The following is a 16,897-nucleotide window of genomic DNA, read 5'->3' as shown; positions in this document are numbered from 1 at the left end:
AAACGCGCAAACGCGCAAACGCGCAAACGCAAAACCATCACCATGAAAATTATCGCACGCAAAGTAAAGCAAAAAAGCAAATGAAGAAAAGCTGGATACGGTATTGTCTAAAATCTGAGGGCACCTTCCCTCACGGGTGCCCCCAGAAGTACCGTCCAGCATGCATAAAACGGATCACCATCGAACCCAATCCAGAATCCCTGTTCCTCGGTTCCACTTCTTCCAATCCCTAATCAACCCCTTTACGAAGGTTAGCGACTTTCACAGAAACCAGGACCGAAGTCTACTGAAATCTTCTGACAGTACCATCCGGGCGGCCTACGGTTCGTAAAGGGGTGATGAGATATGTAAGGGGAGAAAACTCGTGTCGGAAAGCTCGCTTCGGATGGGTAATGTGAGTGTCGTGTGATTTTGTCGGCCCTTAAGACTGGGGCTTCTTCCCCTGGTCCCTCAACTTTTGGTAATAGTCCTTGAACATCTTGGAGGTCTGCTTCTCAGGCGGGAACGGGAGATATCGTGCGGCGAAGCTCCACACCTCGTCCAAGTCGCCACGATGACCGTTCCTCGGCAACTGGGTGATGAAGTCGCCGACGTCTTGGATGTTTTCTTTGATCACCGCCAACCGCCTCGCAGCGTCGGGATAGTTCGCGGGTTTCGCGGTGCGGAGGATTTCAAGTTTCAGGAAGACCGAGTTCAAGATCTGGCGCATGCGTGCGTCTCGGTCGATGTGAGCTTCACCACCACGTGCATATGAGCTCTTTCGATAGTCGGTCCCATTCACGGGGGAGTGCTGATCGGGAACTCTCGGCGGAGGCGGACGACGGTCATCGCGGTGGCCATTGGATGGTCGTCGATGGTGGGAAGGTTCACGGTATTGACCACCGCCGGGTGGGCCATCGTAATAGCGATGGGAGTCACCATGATCGCTTCCATAATCTGAACTGGAGTGACGCGAATACACTGACTCGGGCCGATAGCGGTCGGCATGATCGTTGCTCGGACGACGTCGCTTGAAGTCGCGGTCATCATCATACTCGGATTTGCGCTTGTAATCGCGTTCATCTCCACGCTCATAGTGTCGTGATCGCTTGTCGCCATGTCGAGAGTCGCGATAGTCGCGCGAATCCCGGTAGTCTCGCCCATCGTCATCTGCACTTCGCTTACGGTGCGAATCGGTCGATCCATGAGAGTCTGTTCGACCCATCTCGGCACCGCCGATGTGGTTCGAGTTGTGGCCATTGGACGTTCGATGGGTGTCTCTCTTGAAACTAGGAAGGTTGACCCATTCCGGTGCAGGGCCAGGGATGTACTTGCGCTGTTTGACCTTGGTCTCCACTGACGCCCCTGGAGATGCCGCGTCCAGCTTCTCATCAAATGGAGAGTTGTTCTTTTGGAGATTCTTTGACTCTTCGGACGTGGGTTCCGGCGTGGGCTTGGACGAGTTGGCACGAGCGCCCCGGTCAACCGAGCCTTGACGGGCTTTGGCCTCATTATTCGGACTCTTGCGGGAGGTGATATGCACGATATCCGTTCGGCGGTCGGAAACGTCTCTCGACTCGCTCTGGCTGTGGGCGCGGCTACGGGAAACCGAATCTTTCATGACCCTTCGAATATGCTTCTGTGAAGGCTTCCTTGGCACGCTTGCTTCCGGGGAGCCGTCTCGCTTCGCGACTCCGTTCTCTTGCTCTTCTTTGTGCGTCTTGAGGACCTTGAAGAAACCTTCTGCGCGTCGGACAAGATGGACGGGCCCTGGGGTCTTGGCCTTGACTTTGCCATCCGTGACCGTGCTCTGGCGTTCTCGCTTGACGGCAACTTTCTGCTCGTCCAAGAAAAGGTGATCATGAAGTCCGAGCTCAGGGTCGTTCTGGATGAGACGCCATTCTCCAAGTCCATATCGGCAAACCCCCACTGCCAACATGGCGTCTTCGCGTTCACCCCAATCAGGCGAGCCAGTGTAATCCGCCTTGCTGAGCTTTTCCCATGCAGATTTGGGAAATCGGAAATCGGCCGCAGAAGGGCTGCTGCTCACGAACTGTCGAAGGAGACGCAGTTCTTCGGGTCGCTCTAAGAATTTCTCAGCGTTGATCTGCTTGATCTTGCCATAGGAGAACATGGCCGCTTTGATTTCCTTCTTCGTCAAGATCTTGTTCTCTTTGCTTTGGAGCTCCTTGATCTTTTCATCACGCTCCCTCAGCTCCCTCCTTGCTCGATCCGAAATGTCGTCGAGCACCTTCTTGAGAACTGCTGGGTCGAAACCGCCAAGGTCAGCAAATTTGATGATTTGATCCTGGCAATCTTCGAAAGAGCCGAAAACGCCGTAAGCCTTGAGCAAATTTCGGATCTCGGCTTCACCAAGTTGATCGCTGCGTACAGCCGACTTCTTCTGTTTCTTCTTTGGACGTTCCAGTTCGGACTCATCGGACTCGTCCTCATGGCGCTTTTTCATGTTTCGCTGCGCCTCCTTCTTGGCACTTCGGCCACCTTCGCCGGCCAGGAGCTTCGCTTTTCGTGGCTGATTCTCGGCAATGATCTTTTGAAGGAAGGCTTTTTGCTCCTTCTCCTTCTCTTGAGCGCGGATCTTCTCGACCTCCTCTTTGGGGATGATGTCGTCCCAGCTCAAGTCATCGATCTTGATGTTCGTGATCTCTATGCTCCTCATGAAATCGTCACCACCAACAGACATGTCAGCCTTGGGCTGAGCCGTCTTCTTGACTTCGGCCGTCTCGATGACTGCGTCAATATCAAGCTCGTCCAGTCGTTTCTGGTTACCCTTCTGGGCAAAGATACCCTGACCACGTCGTTTCAAGAGATTGTTGAGAGCCTCGGCGGTGGTTGGGGCGTCCGTGAGCCCTTTCGTTGCAGCATCATGACTGTATTTTTGAGCCTTCTTGTCGGTGATTCCTTCTTTGATGATCGCCTCCTCCAGCATCAACTTCTGCTCACTGCGCTCCAGGATGTCCTCTTCGACTGTCTTCTCCATGACGAGACGGAACACAGTGACAGGCCTAGTCTGGCCGATGCGGTGGGCTCGAGACATTGCTTGGATGTCCATCTGCGGATTGAAATCCGAGTCGAAAATGATGACGACATCTGCGGCTGTGAGATTGAGGCCAAGTCCACCGGCACGCGTGGAGAGAAGGAAACAAAAATCTTTGCTCTCAGGGGCGCTGAAGCTGTCAATCGCTGCTTTGCGCTGAGCGGCAGGCATCGTCCCATCGAGTCTCTGATGTTGATGGTTGCGGAAGTTCAGATACTGTTGGAGAATATCAAGCATCTTGACCATTTGGGAGAAGATAAGGACTCGGTGTCCTTCCCCCTTGAGCTTCTTGAGCAACTTGTCGAGGACAATCATCTTCCCACTCGAGGTGATGAGCTTGCGGTAGTAGTTCTCCTGAGACTGGTCATTTCCCATCGCCATCTCTTGTCCACCTGCAATAAGGAATAGATGATTGGCTGCCTTTCGGAGTTCCATCATGACATTGAGGAATGTTTGCTTGGGTGCATTCGGACCTGCACGTAACGCTTCGTAATTTTTGGTGAGGATGTTGCGGTAAACTTCCAGCTGGTCTTCAGCGCAAACAAAGCGAAGAATTTTTTCCGTTTTCTTGGGCAGGTCTGTCGTGACAGTATCCTTCACCCGTCGAAGGAAGTTGTTTTTGATTTCATTGATGAAGACGGCCAGTTTCTTCCCGGCCTCCTTTTCGGTGATGTCGACATCACTGTTGACGTCGAATTTGGCCGGATGTAAGAAGTGCAGCAGAGCAGAAAGCTCGGGAATGGTGTTCTGCAAAGGAGTTCCGGTAAGTAGGAGTTTATGTTGGATATTGAAATCCATGAGTGCTCTGAAGAGTTGAGCTTCGGGATTCTTCAAGCGATGTGCTTCGTCCACAATGAGGGCAAGCCACTTGACTTGCGACAAGATGGTCTTCTCCAGCAAGATATATTCGTACGAAGTGATTACCACGTTAAATCTGCACCTCCGAGGATCGCCATTCGAGAAGAGTTCAAACTGTTGTATCGTGTCTCGGGCCGTGGCATTGCCCAGATAGACGACATAATGCAAGTCTGGCGCCCAGTCATTGAATGTGGTTTGCCATTGGGAAATGGTGGAGAGAGGAGCGACGACGAGATAGGGACCCTCCTGGCCGTGCTCCTGGTACATTCGGTTGATGGCTGTGACAGATTGCACAGTTTTTCCTAATCCCATCTCGTCGGCAAGGATGATATTTCGATGGATGGTCCAGTTGAAGGCGATCCATTCGACACCGACCCGCTGGAAGTCTTTGAGTACCTCCTTCTTGATATAGTCAGGTTGAGTACCTGGAGGCCAATGATGGAAATCAGGAAGGTTTGCACCGGTCAGATTGTGCGTGAAAGGTTTGGAAGCGCGTGTGAGATAGGAATCGATCTGAGTGTCGGCGATCGGCTCGAGAGTTTCGGTAGACTCCCACGTACAGCCATCATAGCCAACCTCGCACCCTAACACACGGTCAGTTGCTGAAAGGCATTGAGAAAAGCGCTGACACTTACATTTCACGAGGTATTCCGTCTCTTCAGCTTCATTCAGGCGTGACCCAATCACACGTTCGGTCTCCTTGCTCTTTTCCGCCCTCTCTCGCTCTCGGTCGCGTTCGAGGTTGAACTTCTCCAGTTCTTCTTCGGGGATAGAAGGGTCATGCTTAACGGAGAGTTCCTTTTGTACGGTCTTGACGAAATAGTTCTCAATTTTTCGGACGCGCCCGGAAGGGATGGAATCAACGGTAACCCAAGTGGCATGCAAGTGCGCTTTGCCTTGCCATTTGATCTGTCATAATGTGAGTAAATGAGTTGTTCCGGGAAGAGGAAGAGACCTACGTAATACTCGTAATCCTCTTTCATGCGTCGTTCCGGTTTGATGGCTAGGTATTCGTCAGCAAGCGCGTCCATCTGGCTCAATTGGCGACTGACTCAAGCCCTCTTTCTCACGATGGTCCAACACAACGTCAATGATTGGCGAAGCGTCTGCCTCCTCGTACGTGTACTCGCGGTCGTCTTCATCTTCATCCTCCGTTTCGTTGTAGTTGATTTTCTTTACGTTCCTCGACGTGAATCGTACTTCTCCGGCCGAAGGGGGGGCCAATCCTGCCGCGACCTGTTGCTGACGGGTCTTCTGCTTTTTGGTGAGACGAGATCGGCGGGAGTTGATGTACGTGTCCTCTTCCTCCTCGAGGTCGCTGACAAAGGTCGAGCGGGGTGTGGGCGCATGAGAGTCTAGAATCGGTCAGCATGAAGAGAAGCGGGCGAAAGGGCATTGTACAATGGGGCATACTTTGGATGGAGGCAGCTAGTCGCCTTCGTTTGATAGGAATGGGAACATCGGAGTCATCGTCTTCTGAATCTGATTCAACCTAAACGACGTTAGTCGAGCGCAAAAAAGGGCAAGTAAGGAGCCTTACAACTCGGCGATTGTTGGTGACGTTCCGTCGCTAGTTGAAATGTTAGCCCGATGAAGATTGACAGTAGAGGGAGCGCTTGCAGTTCGCCTAACTCCGTAGAGATCAGGGTTCAAGCTCATAGCGAAAGCGAGATCATCCTCTGCCTTTCGCTTCGACGAATTTGATGAGTTTGACGACGCTCGTGATGCGGTAGACTCCCGACGTGATGGGGGTTCTTGCTGGGGTGCCGCAACAAAGGCGTCTTCCGAGTAATCGCCATCTTTCTCATCATCTTCCTGGTCAGAAGAATCTGAAGCATCTTCCGCGGGAGTGTCTGCCTCCCCGGAGTGAAAGAGGTCGATGTCTGCGTCGGAGGTGTTCGAGTCGTTGAGGTCTTTGGCATCGGAGAGGTCGCTTCCGCTCTCGGAAGCCGGACTGTTGGAAGGAGAGGGATCGGCGGTGTTGGTGGGATTCTGGTCAACCCCATCGATGAACGATGGAGCCGACTCGGGGGCGGCGGGTATCAGAACCGACCCGGCTGTGATGGAATTGTGGTCAGCAAGGCTTGGACTATGATTTCGAGTGATTGAGTTTGTGTGGAGTGATGGCGCATAGACAGCGACCCTGGGCGGCCCCAAAGACATGTAATGCGACTTGTCGGAACCACACGAGATGGAATAGGCATATGGTGATGATAGTCAGGCTTGGTCGATGAACCGTAGACGAGGTTGATGGCCGAAGGGCTCTGCCGTCAATGGCAGGCTGAGGAGAGCAAGACGGTGTTGATAGAGCCAACCAGCGGATCTAACGAAGCTAACAAGCACAAATTTGTACCTGAAAGCCTCTGATCGCGTATGGATATCTTTGGGATGACGGTTGATGGACCGGCCATGATGCGGGCGTGCCTGGGTGAGTGACATTGGAGAGGGGCTGATCCTGACTCCCACAACGAAATTGAAAGCAATAAAATTGTACTTACAGGCCATGATCCAAGTGCCCGCAGGGAGGGATAGGAGGAGTCGACAAGAGTAGAGGCTGGTGTGGATTCTGTCCGCAGAGAGAGACAGGTCGCAGTGTGAAGATCTATGGAAGTTGTCGTTGGTTAGTGAGAAGTAGAGAGGGAACCCTTGGGGCGTAGGATGGCGGTGCAGGACGGGCAAGGGAAGTGAGGCTGCGAGGCTGCAAGGCGTCAAGGCGTCAAGGCAGCAAGGCAGCAAGGCATAAATTATCAACCCTCAGTGGGTGAAAAAATTGATTGCCCATACAACCCGGTCTTGGCACGCAATCCCAATATCAAACTTGATTTGAATATCGCTATCTTACCACAGCGCAGTTTTTACGATGTTCCCCTTGCTATCTACAAGTAATTGACATCTAGACGGCATCTCTGCGATCCTAGCGCGTACCTCTTCCATTGAGATCTTGTCCCATTCATCAATTAGGACTTGCTTCAGCTCCGTAATCGATCGCCATACCCGTTTGCGTCCACTCTGCTTTAGGATCCCCCAAAGTGCTTCAATCGGGTTTAGGTCTGGGGATTGTGGTGGATGCTTTATGCATGTAATCCAATGGGCATGTTTTAATGCCGACGCGACGTTAAATGACTGTGTACCGTGCGATGGATCGTTATCCTCTTGTAACATCATAAATGGTCCACAGACGTCAGCACCGAACGATCCGCGGTGGTATAAACGAGCAGCCTCAATACGCGCGATATAGGCTGGGAGAATATGCTTAGCATAATGCTCCTGGGTCATAGAATTCCCCTTCCGTTTGACCTGAATCTCGTGAGGTATTCTTGCCTTCCACTCTTGCAATCTAGAAGGGAACTGTTCGTCTGTCTCAGTCTGTTTTTGCCTAGGCTTTCTAGGCCTTCGTGGTTTTGGAAGATCCTCAGACTTGTCGTGATAGAAGATAAGACTGCTCTTTGAGTACCAATTGCAAGACGCAGCAATATGAAGTGCAACGCCCGTTTTCTGCGGCCGCTTTTGAAGATTCTCCGAATTATAACGTGTACCTTTTTGGCGTATAATTCACTGTTTCGGCTGCTCCGAAGGATCGTAGTGCATCTCGTCTGTAAATTCAATTGAGTCTCAATAGCCGATAAGAGGTTGTTCTCTTCCGAAGCGGCCATAGTCCTCCCGTAGCCTGCGATTCCGAGGAGAAACGGGTTTCCCCTGCTGTTCAACGAAACGGCCTGCATCCCGTCGATCTTTTAGATTGTTATGGAGGGCGCGACCGGTTGTAATATCGAGATTGAAATGCGTGATATTCGCTTCATATGGAAGCTCTCTTATAGGGTTCTGTGAAGATACAATAGCATCTAACTGAGGAGATGTAATAGCGCGGCGTCGCCCTAATCGGTCGCTGTTAGGGCGCGTTCGTCGGTAAGCCTCTTTTCCAATACGACGGCGTTGAGAAAGCCAGTAATTTGCTGTACGCCGAGGGAGGTCGAGCTTGCGGAGGATGTCTGACAATGGTTGATCTGCGGTACGGCTATCATAGGCTTCGAAAAACCTCGATTTTTGGATTGTAGTATATTCCTCGCGCCTAATCGGCCGATCTGGCGTAATCTGACGCTCCATGAAGAGAAAATGATGGACTTAGAGATGGGTTGAAGATTAAGGTCTGTTGGATATAGGTGTAGGAAAACGGGTGACGAGTGCCAAGGCGGGTTGTATGGGCAATCAATTTTTTCACCCACTGAGGAACCACAGCAAAACGAATTTTTGGTTAGCTAATTAGTGCCTGATACAGTGAATGATTTGGTGAATACCAAGTGTCGCTGCCTGACATGTACATCACGTGCCGCCCAAAACCCCTGCCCCGCGCCTGTCTCAAGCCACTCATCCGTTCAGCCAATGAGAGACCCCAGCCAGACCCGAACGACGGGATCAGCCACACAAGCAACCGCTGCGTTGGACCAATCGGATGGCGCATGTTTCGCCGTCATCAGCCAGTCTTGGCATAACTCTGCCATCATCACCAAAATAGTGTGGGAAATCCGTTGCACTTACCGAGTGATCTTGAATTTTGTGAAAGAGTCTGTAAATTCAAAGGAAATTGCTCTTGGTCGTAAATCAAGTCGGTTGGAAAGTTTCCAGAAAAGAATCAGCAGATTTGCAGGTGCTTGTGCGAAGAAGTCAAGTCTGAAGGTGGCCCTCCGAAATTTCACGACGACTATTTATCCATTGCCTCCCCCGCCTCAAGCGAACCGAAACAAGTCCAATATCCTCCATAGCACTATTTCACGCCTTCAGGCTACAGCAAAATGGCAGACAGACTTACCAGGTGAATACCCTTCCTTTGATCAAATAAGTGACATATTCTAACGGTTGTCGTCTATAGGATTGCTATTGTCAGCTCTGACAAGGTAAACACTCTCACCAAATCCATTACCTCTAGCAATACGCTGACTCGTCACTCCTCTGAATAGTGCAAACCTAAGGTAGTTCTCCGCACTCACACTATCATGCTTATTCTAATGCTATTGTAGAAATGCCGCCAAGAATGCAAGAAGTCGTGCCCTGTGGTTCGAACCGGCAAGCTCTGCATCGAAGTGGACGCCACGTCGAAGATCGCCTTCATCTCGGAGCGTCTCTGCATTGGATGCGGTATCTGCCCGAAGAAATGCCCCTTCGACGCTATAAATATCATCAATCTGCCCACCAATCTCGAGACCCAAGTCACCCACCGATACTCGGCGAATAGCTTCAAACTGCATCGCCTGCCGATGCCCCGCCCCGGGCAGGTGCTGGGACTGGTCGGGACAAACGGTATTGGAAAGAGCACGGCGTTGAAGATCCTCAGCGGCAAGGTCAAGCCTAATCTGGGACGGTTTGACAACCCGCCGGACTGGGAGGAGATCCTGAAGTACTTCCGTGGATCCGAGTTGCAGAGTGAGTTGCGTGGCCCTGCCCGATATTGCTTGGCTGACTTCAATCAGACTACTTCACCAAGATCCTCGAAGACAACCTGAAGGCTGTTATCAAGCCTCAGTATGTGGACCAACTTCCTAAGGCCATCCGACCGGGCCAAGAGCGCACCGTTAGGGCTCTTATCAACAAGCAGTCACAGATGGAGAACAAGGATGAAATCATTGAAGAGCTTGGTAAGTTCATCATGGTCCGGTGGTCAAACAATCACTAACACCTACACAGAGCTGAAGGAAATTCTGGACCGTGACATCTCCAACCTTTCCGGTGGAGAATTGCAGCGGTTCGCCATCGCCATGGTCTGCGTCCAACGAGCCGACGTGTACATGTTCGACGAGCCATCTTCGTTCTTGGATGTCAAGCAGCGTCTCAACGCCGCTCGCATGATTCGGGGCCTGCTTCGCACCGACGACTACGTGATTGTCGTCGAGCACGATTTGTCCGTCCTCGACTACCTGTCCGACTTCGTCTGCGTGCTCTACGGCAAGCCCGCTGCTTATGGTGTGGTCGCTTTGCCGTCCTCCGTCCGAGAGGGCATCAACCACTTCCTTGACGGCTTCATCCCGTCCGAGAATTTGCGTTTCCGTGATGAATCCTTGCAATTCCGCGTCGGTGAGGGTGGCGAGGAGTTCCTGATCGACAAGGCCCACGCATACAGCTACCCGAAGATGAAGAAGACCCTCGGTTCGTTCCAGCTGTTCGTGGAAACCGGTCAATTCACCGACTCCGAGATCATCGTCATGATGGGCGAAAACGGCACCGGAAAGACGACTTTCTGCCGTATGCTGGCCGGCTACGAGACCCCCGACGGCACCACCCGCATCCCGAAGATGAGCATCAGCATGAAGCCGCAGACCATCACGCCCAAGTTCACGGGCACCGTGCGCCAGCTCTTCTTCAAGAAGATCAAGTCCGCGTTCATTAGCCCGCAGTTCCAGACCGATGTCTACAAGCCGCTGAAGATCGACGACTTCATCGACCAGGAGGTGCAGCATCTGTCCGGTGGTGAATTGCAACGTGTCGCCATCGTTCTGGCACTGGGAATGCCGGCCGACATCTACGTCATCGACGAACCGAGCGCGTAAGTATCATCACAGATTATATTGATTGCCTATCTAACAAGTTTGCAGTTACCTCGACTCCGAGCAGCGTATCGTGGCCGCCCGCGTCATCAAACGCTTCATCATGCACGCGAAGAAGACCGCCTTCGTCGTCGAGCACGATTTCATCATGGCCACCTACCTCGCTGACCGCGTCATCGTGTTCGACGGGAAGCCGGCCATCAAGGCCCGTGCCAACACCCCGGAGAGCCTCCTGACGGGCTGCAACAAGTTCCTCAAGAACCTCGACGTCACCTTCCGCCGCGATCCGACCAGCTACCGCCCGCGGATCAACAAGGCTGGCAGCCAGTTGGACCAGGAGCAGAAGTTGGGCGGAAACTACGTAAGTACTCTCGGGAACCCACCTCCGTAGATTCACCACTGACCTTTTCCCTCCCACAGTTCTTCCTAGAAGATGATAGTTGAAGACGCCTCGGATGATTCCAAGAAGCGCTCCTCGCGCAAGCGCGTGAAGAGCAAGACTAAAAAATCGGGCAGTGGCCAAAAGTCGGCGACTGGGGAAGCAGACAGCGACGATGACGATGCGGACGACGATGATGACACGATCCTCGACGGCTACCGAGATAGAGAGGCGTGCTCTTGAAGATTCTCGCGCGGATGCGGTCCGCCCTGGCTGGTAGAGCGTCGGGGACACATGGATGATGAGATCCTCCCTTCGTCAACCGAAGGGAGGGCGCGGGCGACAGGAGGGTGTGGAGTTGCCTGACGCGCCGGGGGGTGCCAGATGGAAGAACGGATGGGACAACTTACCGTTCGGATGCTTGTTTGAGATTCTCACCGACCAATTGTTCACTCGCTGGAGACATGAATTTTCCTTTCCAGGCAACAGGATATTTCACTATGAGGTAGATTAGAATGCAAACATTCCTCTGCCAGCTGACATACGTCGTGGGATGTCTCACGTCTCCTCTCGCGTTGTGAGCCCGAGATCCGAACATGGTCTGGTCGTGCGTGCTACGATACGTGTCTCTCTCTCGCGTCTTCTTACTGGACCATGAATTGTGCGCTTGCTGCATGCCTGGGGCAATTAAAACTTTTGATAAACCTGCAAAAAAAGGTGCGAAGGTAATTGGAACAACATACACGGTCCCAACAACCCCTCCCTCGAACCCATCGCGCTTCATCGAGGAGGACGACAACGACGCAAAAGAAGCCATTGCGTTTTCCCCGTTATTTTCTTCGCCCGGTGCGGATCCAGATGAGTAGCGTGTGAAGCAGTTCATGATTTACGTATCCACTCACCGGTCAACTCCACTCTGAAAACGCTCTGATGGCCTTCTCGAAGCCCACGACTCTTTCAGCAAGGTGATCCCCATTGTCTCCATGATTCCCCTCAATCTTCCTCGATCTCGCCCTCCTCGCTCCCTGATTTATACCCACCCGCCGGATCCTCCTTCGGCAGCGGCGCCGGCGTTCTCGTCCGCGACCTCCGCGGGTTCTTCGACTCGCGCGGGGAGAGCGCCGGTTCGCGAACCTCATGCTCGCGTCGTGTTCGCTATTTCCAGCACGTCAGCCCACCCTCTCTAGAAACTCGCGGGAAAAAAAATCCGGGAATGCCACTCACCTTCACCTCCCGCCGACTCCCCAAACTCTCCGCATCGCTTTCCCTCCTCCTCCGCACGCTCCCCGACCGCGAATCCCCATAATCCAACTCACTGCTCCGCTCCCTTGGATCCCCCCGGTTGACATACAGCCGCTCCCGCTCCGCCTCCCGTTCCCTCCTTTCCCGATCATAGTGGCCCCCGCCGCTCACCCGCCGGCCCCGATCGTCGCGGTCGCGCGTGCTCCGCGGCGGTGGCGGCGGCGACACCCCGGCGCTGGATTTGCGGTACTGCCGCTCGCGGTCCGCTTGCGCTTTGCGGCGGTCGGCTTCGTAGGGGTCGTGGTCGGGGCTGCGGGTGCGGTGGCGGCGGGAGGGGTAGCCGTTGCGTTCGCCGCGATATCGGTCTCCTCGGTCGCGGTCGCCTCGGTCGCGATCGCGGTCATCGCGGCGGTGGTCCTTGTCGCGCTTGGAGCGTTCTTTCTCCTTTTCGTGATCCTCGTCGCGCTCTTTGAGGCGGCGGACAACTTTCTCAAAGGCGCTCTTGCGGAGCTCGTCGGAGTCGAGGGCGCGGAACTCGTCGGATTTTTCGAGGCGGGGTCGGACCAGGTCCCAGGTGTCGGTGGCGGTGACGGGAGGGTCGGCGAGGCGCTTGATGCGTGAGCGTAACGCGTCGACAGCTTTGCGTTGTTGCCGCTCGGCGGTGAACTTGTTGTCTTCGGCGCGTTTGACCACTTTGTCGCGCAGGCGGTTGAAGATGAGGGATGCGATGTCGGGATCGATGGAAGCGGTTCGGCGATCGGCAGAGAGGAGGTGGGTGAACTCGGCCAGTGTTGTCTTCTGAGTGATCTCGAATTGTCGATCGTCGAGAAGATCCAACACATCGTTGCGTCGGGCGCGGTAGAGGCGCTCTTCTTCTTCGACAATATCCCAGAATAGCTCAAGAGGGCCGGAGCCGCTCTGACCAAGGATCGCATCGAATCGTGGGTCTTTCTCGACTAGTGGATGGATGCTGGACCAGGACTTGCCAGCCTTGATCTTACCTGCCCGCTTAAGCTCGTTAAGCAGCGCGATGAACTTATCTCGATTCTGGCGCTCTGTTCGATATTTCTTTTGCTTCTCTTTCTGGCGAGCTTCGTTGTGATTCCGCTCAAGCGACTTGATGTGGTTCTCGAATGATTTCATGACATCCAACGTATTGAGCGCCCCCAACGCCGGCTCGGATTTGAATCGATGATTCTCTTGGAGCTTATTGTGGGCTTCTAACCACCTTGTATACGGATCTACCACCATGACTTTGAGCATCTCCGTCAACTGGTTGAGACCTGTCTTGCGTAGGGTTTCTTCCTCGATTGAATGCGATTTCCACAACTCGTCGCGGTATTCATTGAACAGCGCAGTCCGCTCGTCCTCGGATTTCGCTGCCCTGAATGCAGTCTCGCCCTCGATAATCGGACGGATCGACTTCCACCTAGTGTAGTACTTGATCTCGGGATGGCTCTTCAGCATATTGATGAAGTCGGCGCGGACCTTCGCTTGTCGTTCCTTCTCGCGCTCCTTCTCTTGCGTGCGGACTTCGGTGACGAACTTCTCGAACGCAACCTTGCGGTCTTTCGGATCCTTGATCGCACGATACTGGGGGTCTTTCGCGCAGGCGCGAACCATCTGTGTCCATGTCCAGTCGGGTTGAACGCCGCTTCGGCGAAGGAGCTTGAAGAACGCGCTCTCGGCTTCGTCGGGGGTCCCGTAGTATGGCTCATCGCTGGAGGGAGCGAAGCTAGATCGATGTGGCTCGTTGTAGGAGGAGTAGCGGTCAGGCCCTGGACGGTCTTGTTGATAACTATCATCGCGGTCTCTGTGGTCACGGTCTCTCGGATCGCGGTCTCTGGTAGGGGCAGGGGAGTACGCGGCCATGCCCCCAGCGACAAATGCACTATAACACGTTAGATGAGGGGATTTAAGGCATTTGGGTGACCTACGGGGGAGGTGGTCGCTGCGGGAGCTGATCTTGAGATTGCGCAAGAGCATTCTTGTAGACTTCGGGCATTTCCCATGTACTCTGTTTCGACTCGGTATTGTACCAATATTTCTTGCCGCCTTCACTGCTATACTCCTTCCATGGCTGACTCTGGAGAGCGCGCTGTGAGTGACGGGTTAGCATGCATGGGATGTGAGAACAGGATATACCAGGTGGTAGACCAACCTCCGCGGGGGTCATCAGATCCTCCGGTTTCGTCCATTGTGTCGCCTTGGTCTGCGTATTGTAAAAGTATACCCGTCCATCGGGGCTTTTGGCCTCCTGCCAGAGACCTGGTCGCGGAGGAAGGCCGTTCATCGCGCCAGCTGCAAACGTAGCGACGAAGGAGAGGCTATGGAGAATCCCACGATACTCTGGTTAGAGGATCAAGGGTCTCACGGCGACTCTAGGATTCAGTGAAAGAGGTATGGGATCGGATACGGGAGTGATTTCAACAAGATATTGCCTGTGTAATAACTCCATTCGCGACTGAACAAGAACTCTCTACGGTTCAAATCTGAAAGTCGGCGGTATGTGGTCCGTGCACATCCAACCTTCACAGTTGACAGTTCACGAAACAAACGCGCTGTGGTCGATCATCTGAATAATACCGATATAGGCATTTTCACTAGAATCAGTTAATAAAATCGGGTTGAACTACCGGCGTCGTGTTCAAAATTGAAGAAAGAAAAAGGAAAAATTACGCGGTTATGAATTAATTTCCCGTCTCCCGCTTCACGCTGTTTGGGCCTGGGAGCCTCCATTCAGGGACTCAGGGGCTGTGTGGCATGAAAAGTACATGTACCACACCTCCTATTCATACTCCTCAACTACGGAGTGCTACAAAAGAGCCATGCCTGGCACGATATCGGAACCCTCGCCTCAAGATGTGGCCGAGTTCATCGAAAACTCGGTGCTGGACGTGATCGTCCCCGCTGATTCGCAGTTGGACTTGAAGAAGAGCTTGGAAGAATGGGATGGCGACGGTCAGGACGACGACGGGCATCTACCGGCATTCGTTCAACAGCGGCCGTTTTTATTGCTCGGTTTGGGTCCCTCGATTTAAGTGCTGAACGAGTATCTGACCGATCATAGATGAGGTGGTGGACGTCTACGTGGTGCTTCGAACGCCGCTGGTATCAGAAGCGGTCTTGAATCCGCTGCTGTCGAAACTAGAGGTGAATATTGAGACATGGGCGACGGGAATCCCCCCTCCGCCGTTCCCCAGACACGGAGATGCGAGACCGAACCAGCCGCCGCCTCCTGCGAAGGAGATGCTGCATTCGACCGCTGTAAACACGGCCGAAGAGCCGATCGTAGCAGCAAGCGGCACCCAGAGTGACGATGAGTCCGATTCCAAACAAACGATATATTTGTTCTGGAAAGCAACCATCCCCCTAGGTATACCCTCCTTTCCATGCACGATGGTCTTGATATTAACGCACGTATCACGTTAGCCCGCCCTCGTATGAAGTTGCAGAAAGTCGCCGTGTTCTTCGCCGTCTCCGGAGCATTGGCTCCAGATCCATCTCTAGATACCCCCTCGACCGAAGACTACCTCCCAAGCGGCGTCCCGGCGGCCATGAACCTGCTGGAGCCATTCTCCCACGACCCTACCTTTGCCGGAGTTGGACCACGGCTCTCAGCACTTCGAATCACGAAAGTAGTTCCGTCGAACACCATAACCCCACAGGTCGCTCGGCCCATTCGGACGACCGGGCAAAAGAGGATGTACCGAGCTGCACCACCACTATTATGGCGGATCCGCTATTCGAAGAGCGCTTCCCCACCGAAGACGAACGATCTGGTCGCGTCGTTCGATTTTGAGATCACGCCGTTCGCCTCCGCGGACATCTTGATTACCGACATCTCCATGTCCCTATCGCAGGGCGTCGTAACTCCATTCGGCACCAACCTGCCCATCCAATGCCAACCCGGCGACCAAGTCACCTGTCTCTACCGCCTCAACCCCGACCCCTCCCTCGACGAGCTTCTATCCAACGAGTCCCGCAAACACCAACTCCGCCTGCACATCACCGGCACCGCGCTCGTCTCCGCGACCTGCCGCCCACGCCTCGCCATTGCCTGGAGCATGCCCGTCGACTTCTCCACGCACACCAAGTTCGGCCACTCCCGCACCCGCTCCACCCTCCTCCACCAGTCCACCTCCATCGAGATCCCCCGCAGCCTGCCCCCGGGCCCCGGACCCGACGGGCACCGCGGGTCCGGATCTACGGACATCGAGCGACCGGGGACGTCGCATAGCATGACGACCGACTCCGGGGTGGTGATCACGATCTCGGCGCCGAGCGAAGTGCGCGTGGGGGAGGTGTTTACGTGGAAGCTGTTCATCGTTAATCGGTCGGAGTCACTGGTGCGGCTGGCCGTACTTGCGGTGTCGAAGCGGCGTACGCCGCGGCGGGGGGATCGGTTGAGTGGGACGGGGGGACAGGAGAAGCGGACGTCTGGGACGGAGGCAAGCGATGAGGAAAAGTTGGCGGAGCCGGTGGTGGAGGCGAATTTGCTGTATGGGATGCTTAGGACGGGGGAAATGGAACCGGCGGAACTGGTCTGTCTCACTACAGACTTGCGAGTTGGGTAAGTATTGGCGCATCAGTCACATTTACGGTCCAGCTAACGTGCTCCTAGTCCGCTTGTTGCGGCCGCGTGCTATTCCACCGAGCTCGAATTCCTCCCCCTTTCTCCAGGACTGCTGCGGATTGAATCGCTGCGGGTGGTGGATCTGAATACGCAGGACACGACGGATATCCGCGACGTGCCGGATATCATCGCCGTGGAAGGACAGTCCCCAATACATATTTAAATCAGTCCCTAATTAAGCCATCTACTATATCAATAAATTGGTCCTA

The 16,897-nt window shown here is 53.9% G+C and overlaps 6 protein-coding genes across 6 annotated transcripts; 2 read left to right on the top strand and 4 right to left on the bottom strand.

The window, feature by feature from the left end:
• Positions 1 to 291: 291 nt before the first annotated feature.
• Positions 292 to 6,393, bottom strand: P152DRAFT_763 (uncharacterized protein). Its single transcript, XM_033683239.1, has 7 exons — positions 5,516 to 6,393; positions 5,436 to 5,465; positions 5,309 to 5,387; positions 4,948 to 5,250; positions 4,855 to 4,898; positions 4,531 to 4,804; positions 292 to 4,479 (listed from the first exon to the last, which is right to left on the bottom strand). The coding sequence occupies exons 1-7, from the start codon at positions 6,056 to 6,058 to the stop codon at positions 422 to 424; spliced, it is 5,331 nt and encodes a 1,776-aa protein (XP_033538427.1). The 5' UTR covers positions 6,059 to 6,393; the 3' UTR covers positions 292 to 421.
• Positions 6,394 to 7,150, bottom strand: P152DRAFT_762 (uncharacterized protein). Its single transcript, XM_033683238.1, has 2 exons — positions 6,738 to 7,150; positions 6,394 to 6,497 (listed from the first exon to the last, which is right to left on the bottom strand). Coding segments are annotated over exons 1-2 (324 nt in total). The 5' UTR covers positions 7,061 to 7,150; the 3' UTR covers positions 6,394 to 6,496.
• On the bottom strand, positions 6,875 to 7,736 carry P152DRAFT_949 (uncharacterized protein). The gene has a single exon (XM_033683375.1). It carries the CDS (start codon positions 7,615 to 7,617, stop codon positions 7,168 to 7,170), a length of 450 nt encoding a protein of 149 aa, XP_033538425.1. The 5' UTR covers positions 7,618 to 7,736; the 3' UTR covers positions 6,875 to 7,167.
• A 1,132-nt stretch (positions 7,737 to 8,868) lies between these two features.
• P152DRAFT_453418 (hemin import ATP-binding protein hmuV) lies at positions 8,869 to 10,893 on the top strand. The gene is made up of 4 exons (XM_033678364.1): positions 8,869 to 9,313; positions 9,361 to 9,525; positions 9,575 to 10,430; positions 10,480 to 10,893. The coding sequence occupies exons 1-4, from the start codon at positions 9,148 to 9,150 to the stop codon at positions 10,820 to 10,822; spliced, it is 1,530 nt and encodes a 509-aa protein (XP_033538424.1). The 5' UTR covers positions 8,869 to 9,147; the 3' UTR covers positions 10,823 to 10,893.
• Positions 10,894 to 11,884: 991 nt separating this feature from the next.
• P152DRAFT_406849 (uncharacterized protein) lies at positions 11,885 to 14,345 on the bottom strand (the record flags this gene model as incomplete). The annotated part of the gene is made up of 3 exons (XM_033676891.1): positions 11,885 to 13,943; positions 13,990 to 14,150; positions 14,214 to 14,345. 3 exons carry the CDS (start codon positions 14,343 to 14,345, stop codon positions 11,966 to 11,968), a joined length of 2,271 nt encoding a protein of 756 aa, XP_033538423.1. The 3' UTR covers positions 11,885 to 11,965.
• Positions 14,346 to 14,619: 274 nt separating this feature from the next.
• On the top strand, positions 14,620 to 16,895 carry P152DRAFT_406846 (uncharacterized protein). The gene is made up of 4 exons (XM_033676890.1): positions 14,620 to 15,073; positions 15,123 to 15,428; positions 15,485 to 16,625; positions 16,677 to 16,895. The coding sequence occupies exons 1-4, from the start codon at positions 14,827 to 14,829 to the stop codon at positions 16,849 to 16,851; spliced, it is 1,869 nt and encodes a 622-aa protein (XP_033538422.1). The 5' UTR covers positions 14,620 to 14,826; the 3' UTR covers positions 16,852 to 16,895.
• Positions 16,896 to 16,897: the final 2 nt, after the last annotated feature.

Source organism: Eremomyces bilateralis (genome assembly GCF_010015585.1).
Source record: "Eremomyces bilateralis CBS 781.70 unplaced genomic scaffold P152scaffold_1, whole genome shotgun sequence".
Taxonomy (NCBI): Eukaryota; Fungi; Ascomycota; class Dothideomycetes; order Eremomycetales; family Eremomycetaceae; genus Eremomyces; species Eremomyces bilateralis.
This window is presented reverse-complemented; position numbering and strand designations above follow the sequence as displayed.